This window comes from Oratosquilla oratoria, chromosome 23, assembly GCF_046742065.1.
Source record: "Oratosquilla oratoria isolate Oo_2021 chromosome 23, ASM4674206v1, whole genome shotgun sequence".
Classification (NCBI taxonomy): domain Eukaryota; kingdom Metazoa; phylum Arthropoda; class Malacostraca; order Stomatopoda; family Squillidae; genus Oratosquilla; species Oratosquilla oratoria.
The window spans coordinates 8180972-8192031 of NC_134799.1; the positions used below are offsets into that span (position 1 = coordinate 8180972).

The 11060-nt window shown below is 40.3% G+C and overlaps 1 protein-coding gene across 5 annotated transcripts in view; it reads right to left on the reverse strand.

Moving 5' to 3' along the window:
- The window catches only part of dom (domino helicase), an 83927-nt gene that overhangs the window by 14761 nt on the left and 58106 nt on the right, over window positions 1–11060 (reverse strand). For all 5 annotated transcript variants that reach the window (XM_076206656.1, XM_076206655.1, XM_076206652.1 and 2 more), the window contains exons 24-28: window positions 6268–6303; window positions 5621–5780; window positions 4913–5412; window positions 3855–4758; window positions 1921–2069 (exon numbers count right to left, since the gene is read on the reverse strand). In XM_076206656.1, the coding sequence (XP_076062771.1) occupies window positions 1921–2069; window positions 3855–4758; window positions 4913–5412; window positions 5621–5780; window positions 6268–6303 (1749 nt within the window). The remainder of the gene's footprint in view (window positions 1–1920; window positions 2070–3854; window positions 4759–4912; window positions 5413–5620; window positions 5781–6267; window positions 6304–11060) is intronic.

An 11060-nucleotide genomic window follows, 5' to 3' on the forward strand; every position in this document is an offset into this window, starting at 1 on the left:
AGTGCTACTACCAAAACCCTCCTCCCTTCTATAGACACCACCACAGAAACCCAACCAATACAAATCCAAACAAGTAACAAATCCATAATGACAAAGTTAACATGTACATCCCCACCCCCAAATTATCCCTCACACTTCCAAACACCTTTAGATCTAACCTTAACCAAATTGCCACCATCCTCAACATTATTCTGGGTGGTGACTTCAACACCAAGTCGTCAGCCTGGTGTGTCAACAACCCTGACATGGACAGAGGATTTGATCTACAAACACAACTTGACTTATTGACCATCTTGCAGACAACTACCCAAGAAGTAACACTTCACCCCATACTATACAACACATTATGGAAGACTGCATTGTACACAATCACACACACCAACAAAATAATATATATATATATATATATATATATATATATATATATATATATATATATATATATATATATATATATATATATCCAGGTGGTGCCAAGATAAGAGGTAGGGAGGAGGGTGGAGGGTAATGGAATATATAGGAAATGGAATGGGTGGGAGTGATTTCTATGCCTTTTTCTTTTTGGCTACCCCCTGTGTAGGGGGAAAAAGCCTTTGGTATATGTATGTATATGTACATATATATATATATATAAAGGATTTGTAGGAAAATCCCTTTCCAGCAATTGCATTCCTCAGGGAGACAGGAATGCTTAGCTAAACAGTCTAGGGAACAACAAAAACAACAACACTTATAGTATAGTGCTATGGTTGCTATGGTCAAGTAACCAATCAAATGATAAAACATCCTACAGGCAAAGGTCTTTACTATGCTACAGGTCTATAGTCTACAGGCATATGTGGCTTAGTCAGTCCAGATATGTGAGGTGTCAGTAGACTAGTTATAGATGTGGAAGCCCAAATGAAAAGGGAGTTGGATGGATGGAAGTGAGTGCATGCCTTTGCTGGCTACCTCCCTAAAAGGGGGATGAAGTCTTAGATATATAGATGAACTGATAGTGAGGTGTCCTTATAACTCATACAAATAGGTCTAAGCAATCAATTTATTTAATGAATGTTAGACGAAAATTGGCTGGAAGAAAGTGCATGGCTCACCAAGGATATTTCAGGTAACAGAGGAAAGACAGACAAGATCAATTATAATTAATCAATACCTCCCTCCACTTACTCATATCTTTTGTACTCTTTCCTGCTCAACTGACATTCCATATGCATCTAAAGCACCCCCTTCATCCCATCCACCTCATTCATGATCTTCCTCTCAAATTCATCCACTTCTACTTTCCATAGTCTTTCCTAAATCATTCTTTCTGTGTGTCCAAACCACTTCAGCATTGTTTCATCTACCCTATCCAACAGCTATATACCCATTCTCTCACCTTCACATTTTTCACAATATTCTCTTGCAAAACTTATCACACTTCTTAAACACATCTAAAAATAATTCAAAAACATCAGATTATGATACATAATTCACTGTATCATAAGCTGCTTTTTTAGCACACATATCTGTTTCTGGAAAAGGCAACATTAAGTATTTAATTGTGCAGTGTAAAATGCCTCCTACAACTCTATATATCCTGTATTTTAGCTCCATTGTGAAAAATGGAGCCAAGACAAGAGGGAGGGAGGGTTGGTGAATGGGAGTGGAGTATGTGGGGATGAAATGGGTGGGAGTGGATTTATGCCTTTGACTTTGGCTACCTCCCTTGTATGGGGGAAAAAGCCATTGGTGTATGTATGTATTTATCTAGCTGTACCTAGCTGTATTATATGGGAAGGGGAGCTATGGTTGTAGTGACCCATCTTTGCACCTCTCAGCATCTAGTTTGTTCTTAAATTCTTGTATGTATGTGAAAAATTATAACTAAAACTTATAATTTCATTCACTTTTGCACCTGACAAATGGTTATATCTTTACCTGAACTCGCTTCACCCCAGTGTCTCCTGGAGCAGCCACCACTTTGCCTTGTTGTTGTAATGCTAAAGCCTTCCTTGCATGGGCCTGCCTCAGGTATTGTAATGGATTCTGAGTAAAAGTTCGGGCCTGCACTGGCACACCTGTCATTCCTGTGAATAAATTAGACATAAGTTTACATGCACATGTTCTCACAAAAATTACACATGGCTAAGGAATCCAATCAATATGATTTTAGCCAATAATTCAATGCTGGCTTATGCCAGACATTTCTATTCATCTAGAAGACACTCCCATTTCTCAACAACTAAAAGGCTATTTACATTAATCTAGTGAGTAATGTCATCACACATAAAAATTAAATTTTTCAGTCTTGGTGTTTATTTTCCACCCAGGGATCTATGACTGGTACCTACTATTGGAGATCCTACAAGATGGATAGCAGAAAATCATCTCCTTGCTGCTCATTTTCAAAACCTGTCAACTTCCTCACTTCCATCTGGAAGTGCAGCACTGAGAGGCTGGCACTTGTGTCTATATTAAGCCCAGGAGGTTTATTTTGACTGCACTTCTTCCCTTATAAGTAGGAGGAAGCCCTTGGTATACGTGTCTATAAATATGGACACATAAGAAGAACTGACATCCAGCAATTGTTTTCCTCCTATTTTCAGCTGGGAGCACAACACACTCCCATATAAATACAACACAAACAGCAATCCAAAGTTTTCTCCCTCAGATCCAATGGAGGGATCAAGGACCATTGCCAGCCACTGTGGAGAGGGAGGAGAGAGGGAGGGAGGGAGGGAGGGAGAGAGAGAGAAAGAGAGGAGAGAGAGAGAGAGAGAGAGAGAGAGAGAGAGAGAGAGAGAGAGAGAGAGAGAGAGAGAGAGAGAGAGAGAGAGAGGAGGAGAGAGGAGGGGGAGAGAGGAGAGGGAGAGAGGAGAGAAGAGAGAGAGGAGAGAGAGAGGAGAAAGAGAGGAGAGAGAGATGGGAGAGAGATAGATATAGAGAGAGAGAGAGAGAGAGAGAGAGAGAGAGAGAGAGAGAGAGAGAGAGAGAGAGAGAGAGAGAGAGAGAGAGAGAGAGAGAGAGAGAGAGAGAGACGGGAGAGAGAGAGAGAGAGGGGAGAGAGAGAGAGAGAGAGAGAGAGAGAGAGAGAGAGAGAGAGAGAGAGAGAGAGACAGGAGAGAGAGAGAGAGAGAGAGAGAGACAGGAGAGAGAGAGAGACAGGAGAGAGAGAGAGAGAGAGACAGGAGAGAGAGAGAGAGAGAGAGAGAGAGAGAGAGAGAGAGAGAGAGAGAGAGAGAGAGAGAGAGAGACAGGAGAGAGAGAGAGAGAGAGAGAGAGAGAGAGAGAGAGAGAGAGAGAGAGAGAGACAGGAGAGAGAGAGAGAGAGAGACAGGAGAGAGAGAGAGAGACAGGAGAGAGAGAGAGACAGGGGGGAGAGAGAGACGGGGGGGAGAGATGGGGGGAGAGACGGGGAAGAGAGACGGAGAGAGAGAGAGAGAGAGAGAGAGAGAGAGAGAGAGAGAGAGAGAGAGAGAGAGAGAGAGAGAGAGAGAATGTTGCCAAAATACGAAAAAAATGGAATCTTTGCTATTGTCAGAAAAATGTCATCCCTACCTATTGGAGTAGTTTTCATGCAGCTGCACCTTCAAGTAGCGACACTGAACCAGTGGAAAGAGAATGAATCCTTAAAGGAAAAACACTCAAATTCATCAACCCACTAACCAGAGCAATTAAAAAAATCCCTACCGAGGAACAAGTACCTTGTCTCCCAAACAGGTAGTCATAACTCAATAATGGTTTTGGCCCCAAACCTCCACAGAAACACTTAGGTCATAATTCAATGGAACTCTAGGTTGAGGCTGGATCTATAAAATGACACAATATGACCTAATAATGGTAAAAGAGCAGCCAAACTACTCATTACTCACCTTTATGCTGTGCAACTTGCGTGGCTAACTTTGCAGTATGTAGGTGAGCAGGGGTAAGTCCCGCCACACTCACCACTGTGGCTGGTGTACTACTTCCTGCTGTGCGCACTTGCAACTCTTGCAGTGTTACTGTGCGGCTACCAGGTGCTCCACCAGTGCGCACACTCCCTAGTATAGCAGCAGTGCCTGGGGTGCTGGAAGTCACAGCTGTAGTGGCAGCAGTGACAGAAGCTGTGGCTGTCACGAGCTGCCCTACACCTTGACTCAGGACCACTGTTGTAACAGCTTTTCCTACTGTGCCTGCTGCAGTACCAGCAACAACAGTACCTTGCTGTTGCTGTGGCTGAGGTTGTTGCTGCTGGACCTGCTGTACTTGCTGTTGCAGCTGTGGTTGCTGTTGCTGTTGTACTGTTTGTTGCTGAGCTGGTTGTTGCTGCAATTGGTTCTGCTGTAACTGTTGCTGCAATTGATTGGATACAACCTGTGTCTGAGAAATTTGTTGTTGTTGTTGCTGCTGTTGCTGCTGCTGTGCTAGGGTTTGTTGCTGAGATTGCTGTTGTTGCTGTTGCTGCTGCTGAAGCTGATGTTGTTGAAGAAGTTTCTGTTGTTGTATAATCTCTTGAGCTGCTTGATTCTTTTGCTTTTCACGCTGAATACGCTCAGCTCGATTGGCTGCAACCTGAACAGGTGTGAGAGGAGCATCATATTGAATCCCAGACTCTGCCAAGACTTGTGCATGCTTTGGATTCTTCAAATTATGGTTGATGAACATTGGTTTCGTTGTTGGAGTGCGTTTGTTAGAAATACTCTTGATACTCTCGTATCGTGAATTCAGCAAAGCTGAGAAATTACTGTTTCCATCTTGACTGAATAACTGGTCTGTTCGCACTGGACGAGTTGTTTTCTGTGAAGAAAAGGAGGAAGTTAGCAAAAATAGAAATATCACAGCTATGCTAATATCCTATGTACCTATGATATAAAACCTAATAAATCTGAACAGTTTGTATTTATAGTACACTATATTCATTTAATATCAAATAAAATCTTGCCTGAGAGACCTTTTGCACTAATCCACTCTTCTGTTTCTTGCAAATCTTCTTCATAGAAGCATCAGGTGGCAGCTTCCCTTCCTCTCTTGGTAGGATAGTTGACTCGTATCTAATACGACAATGACGTGGTGACCTATAGCATCGAGCAACAGAGTTGACTAAATCTGCCACAAGATCCCAATTGGGTGTGTGGCCTGGTGACAGGACCACCAAATTAACAGGCAATTCAAGAACATTTCTTATTGCCTGAAGGATTGCCCAGTCTTCATGGATCAGCCATTCAGGTAGGTTTTCTGGTTCTGGTGTAGTTTTGGACAAGTGTGTTGGTTTGAGGCCTGGCATGGGGATAGAAGGCCTTATGATGCCCCGTGATCTCTGTAGCTTCAGGTCTCTCCTAATCTTTGCAATAGCTGGAGAAGGACGGTCAAACAACGAGCGTGGAGCATAAACAGTGTCTTCTCGTCTTGGTTTGGAGGTTTTGCGCAACCCGTGAGTTTCACCCGACCCACCTGCAAAAATAGAAACGTGTTGCGATGAGAATGTGAATTAAATTCCTCCACAACAAGCAAAACTGAAAATAAATATATACTTTATTACACAACTAATATGGAACACACACCACAGCCAGAGTTCACTAGCATCATCCCCAATCCCAACCACACTGTGCTTTATCCATCCTAAGCATGACCAAGAAACAAATAATTGTAACAGACTTACCAACAACACCTGGCTCAAGCTTGAGCCTCTTGTGCTCCCGTTTGATGTACACAGGAGGAAGACTACATTCTGGCATAATGCTGTACTCATACCAGAAACCCAGGGAGTGATCAATATACACATCATTGTCATCATGTGGTGGAGTGGGGGGCTGCCATATCTGAACATCCAAAGAGAAACAAGTTAGCTACATCATCCAACAACTACTGAACATTTTCAAAACATATTAACCCCCTCACCTCTATCTGGAGATGCAGCCCTGAGGGGCCAGTCTCTAAAACGAATCAAAAGACCTCTCTCTCCATCAACTTCAACTGTATTTCTTCCCCCTCTTCACTTTCAAATGACAACAATTATTATCATTATCATCATGGCTGGCAAAATGAACAATGGTACACATTTCAAGAATTCCCATTCAAAATAATGGAATGTGTAAAAAATATTAATGTTAATCCCATGCCTACTTACATAATCTACCTGATCAACCAGCTCTCTCTCTCTCTCTATACATATACATGCATATATACCTATTTTTTCCACTTGAAACTGTCAAAATATACATTTATGTATATTAAGCAGAGGAATACAAAGATACCCAACCTACATATCCTACTTCTAAGGGTTACTTAAAAATTACCCATACTCACTGGCATTTCCTCCTTCCCATCAATGGACATCCAGACCTGGAAACAGAAACGTTATATCTAATTATCACAATTTCATCCAAGATACCATAGACCTTAAGAAAAGAAATAAATCACACCCCACTCATCCTTTCCACAGAGTAGCACATCAAAATAATAAGCATACAATTCTATACAAGAACCCTCATATCTTCCCACTTCTCATACAAAAACATTCCAATGTATGAATGAATAAATGAATGAAAAATGGCAACATGCTTTTCAAAACATCTGAGCACTCCACAAGAATTTCATATTCTATTCTTCACTGGTCTCCCCCAACTACCAAAGCAACTGAGAAAACATTCCCAAAACATAAAAGAATAATGCTGGCATGATTGCATTCAGGTCACTACCCTACACATGGGTCCACCACAAATGCACTACACTTGACAACATATACCAGTACACAAAGTTTGAGATGCAGCCACAATATATCAACACCCACACCCAAAAACATTCCACCACAAAAATATAATGTAAACATACAACAAATAAAAATCAATGTTATCACAAACACACACAGCTGCTTCAATTCTTACAAAAATAAAACATACACATGGCACTAATACAGGAAATAAAATAGCAACACATTTCACACTGTCCACATTCACCGAATACACAACAGTTGGGGAAGACAACAAGCGATACAAGACTCGTTAACATTAACACACAACAGCATATCCTTCCGAAAATATCAAAAGGAGCTAAATGTATACTAATAGACAACACAAATGAAATAATTAAATCCACAGATAAAGGAACTAATTACATCAGATATTTATAAACCATCCACTACATTAGCCCCCCACCAGCTCCAACCACTCAACTCATGAATCACATAGTGATAGGTAACATGAACACACATCACCCAACTTGGCTAAACAGCACCTCTCAGCCCTTTACTTCCTTCTCCACTTAACCTCAATTTTTAATTTCCTTTTTACCAAATAATGATCTGACAACCCACTGCTTTCTCCCCTACACACATTTATGTCAAGAACTTTTCCAATGTTGTCATTACTTACTTCACTGTATTTCATCTTATGCATATGTGCATGACCACACCTATTGTTTCATACATTCCCTTTACTGTTTCTCCTGGCATCCTTAATCTTCTCTATAGCACTCCCTAGGAATCTCCTAATTTCTCCACTTCCCCTACTCTATAGCTGATTTCTCTCTCCACTTCCCACTTCCAAACTGCTCTATTTCCTTCTCATGCAACTATACATTGTGCCTTTGTACATACATACATACATACATATACCAAGGCTTTTCCCCCCTTACTAGGGAGGTAGCCAAAAAGGAAAAGGCATAAAATCATTCCCACCCATTCCATCCCCGAAAACACTCCACACCCCTCTACCCTCCCTCCCATCTTAGCACCTCCTAGATGACGGGTCATCCCTGCACCCTGTCCACTGCCCTGGGTCAGAAGCAGTGTCGCAAGACACAGCACATCCACAGCAAGGCCGCTTCATTAAATCGGCGACCCCCCCTCTCTGTCCCCCCATATAAAGGAGAGGACGGGGAGAAATCCCTTCGGGCTTTTGTGCCTTTGTGAACACCATTATTACTCTACTCTTTGAAGCATTAACTTTCAATTTTTTCTTCTAATAAACCAACCTCTGCCAACCCTGTCACTCCAAGAAGATACCATTATTGGGATATATCAGGCTTTTTATCATCTATTCTTACAAATATTTTTCAATCTACACTTCCCTATTCATAACTCACCTTCATATAATTTTATGTACAGGATAAGCAGATACAGTGACATTACACACCCATGCCTTAAACCAATTTTCACCTAAAACATCTAACTCCTTATTTCCAATCTTCAAACATGCTTCACCATACTACTTTCATATCTACTTTATAACATGCTCAATGCTTCATTTGATGGACCCCCAATTAACATACTTGCGGCAATGGACTAAATTCTGCAACTCAATATATTTCTCCCAACTATACAATCACAGTGTATCAAGAAACCACTTTCACATTCCTTGGTAAGTTTTATATTAAATTATGGTGAATATGCTAAATTTATTATATTCATCAAATCAATGTTCCCCCATTCTGTTCATCAAATGACAGGTGTATGCATACCTTTAGATCTACAAGAAACAATTACAATCACTTCTCTCCCTCAAATGTCTTTTTACTAGCAGTCTTTAAAATTACCTAAGGACAGTGAAGCTGAAGTGTTGATGCAAAGTAGAATGCAAAGCAGTGCAATTTCTGACAGCACAAATTAACTAAAAAGAAGTGGCATTCAGTGGCAAAGATAAAATATGGGAAAGAAATTACATCACAGTGCCTAAATGTTTATCCAAATGGACCTTGAGGCTTTGTAATGTACTATATTCTGTCACCTCCGATAGAAGTTTATTCCATTTCTTGATTACTTGGTGAAAATGTCAACCTACTTCTAGATTAAATATCAGGGGCCCTTTAGGGGTTACTAAATGCAAAGGTCTATGTAGTAAATATCTTAAGAAACTATAAGGTCATCTTTACAGACCAGATTCATGCAGTATTCTTTTATGATCAGAGACAAAAAGAAAGAAAGAAAGAAAGAAAAAAAAAGGGGGGGAGGGCAGTTTGATGGTAACCACTTTTAACTTTTTTTATACTTCCATTCCACTATCCTTCTTAAATCCCTACCTTACCACTTTTATTTCACCTTCTTGGCATGATACAGTCTTCAAGGCTAGAACTGCTAGTTATCATCAACAAAATACAAATGCAATATCAAGGGGGCCAACAATAGGTACCTGTTGGTGATGATCCTGCATGACGTACATCAGAGAGAACCATGTCCCCACAGCCTATCTTCAAAACCTAATATCCTCACCTCCATCTGAAGGTACAATACTCATTTTCTAGACCAGGCTCAAGATCTTTCTCTTAACTTCAACTATTCCATTGTTTTCACACAAGGTCAGCTGACCAATGACTGCTTCACTCCTCTTCCTGCTGCTAGCTGGAGACAGAAACAGATCCACACAAATACAACTCAAACAACAGCCCAAAGTTTCTTCCCAAAGAGATCTATGAAAGGGACAATGCCATTGCTGGCTATTGTGGGGCTACAGATTCCCCCTCTGTGAAGCGCAGGGCAATAATTATTATTATTGTTAATAATGACCCGTCATCCAGGAGGTGCCAAGATAAGAGGAAGGGAAGAGGGTAGAGGGGAGTGGAGTATGTTGGGGATAGAATGGGCGGGAGTGGTTTTTATGCCTTTGTTTTTTGGCTACCTCCCTTATAAGGGGGAAAAAGCCTTTGGTATATGTATGTATGTACTGTTAATAGACAGGGATGACCCTTTATCCACAAGGACCTAAAATAATATGGAAATAGGGAAATGGATGACAGGTAGGAGGGGGATGGGTGAGGATAGGTGCATGTCTTGGCTGGCTACCTCTCTTATAAGGGGGATGAAGCCTACTGGTATATAGATATATTAATGCTAACAGTAAAGCAGTCCCCAATGACCCATCTTCACTAAAAAACAAGAATTTTCCCCCAGGAATATAACATGAAAATGACTGGTCTACACAAAAGCAAGGAAAACTATAATTACACTAAATTAGAAAAATACAGCACAAGAAATACTGATAGCATTCTTGGTATATCTATAGAAACCAAGTCTGTTAAATGAAGGAAAAATGAAGATTACATGATAAACTAAAGACTGATAAGAATAATATTGAGAACTGGAAAAAAATTACAGCATGGCTAGGGTGAATACAGTGATTTTTTTCTCTATTCAACCTATCCAATCATTCAAGAAGTACTAGAGGGATTTAATTCTAGTGGAACTTAACAAGAAACTCCCATGAAAAAGAACAGTAATAGTGGCAACAGACAAAAATACATAAAGCATTTATATATCCCCCTAGAAAATGAAAAACAAAACAAAATAGGTATATGAAAAAAAAAAATATATATGAATAAGATAGTAATAATAGAGTGACATCCACAACACTGACATTGAATGTCTACCAAACTTCATGGCATGAAGCGAGTGCAGAGCAACACTAAACAACAAAATATCTGGGATCCAAGGATTGTACAATGGAGTCCACTAAGGATCAATACACCTGCACTATTCAACCTCTTCACATGTGATACACCCCCTCACCAAATATACAGCATAACACCAAAGCTCACCTATGCAGATGACCCAACAATAATAGCTCAGTACAGCAACTACAAAACTTCTTCCACTGGACAAAAGCACGCATTTTGTCATCACTATGTTGGATAATTATCATTGCCAGGTTACCTACGTAGGTAATACTTTGATGTTATGGTGTAAATCTGGTGTTAGGAGATCAGTGGAAGATAGTAATGCAGGTGAAAGTAATGCTCCTTGAGGGCCTCCATTGTAGTCATCTAGTTCCAGAAATTAGGTTGTCTGGATAACTCTACACTAGCTTAAAGAAGTTTGTACGCCATTTTTTGTTGCTGGTGTGGATACCTGCTCTACTGTATTTCTTTTGACAGTGTGTGTCTGGGGATTTTTATCAAAAGATGTATTTCTGTCTACTGTTACTATGATCATTCTTTCTGGTGTGTGTGTGTGTGTGTGGGGGGGGGGTGATGTGATGAGTAGTAAAAAAAATTGTGCAATGATGAAGTTGCTTTCTTTATATATATCCTAACTGTATTAAGGTTATTTCTGTATTGTTACTTTGAATGTTTGATTTCTTTTGTTTTATTGGAGGATAGTATGATGTATA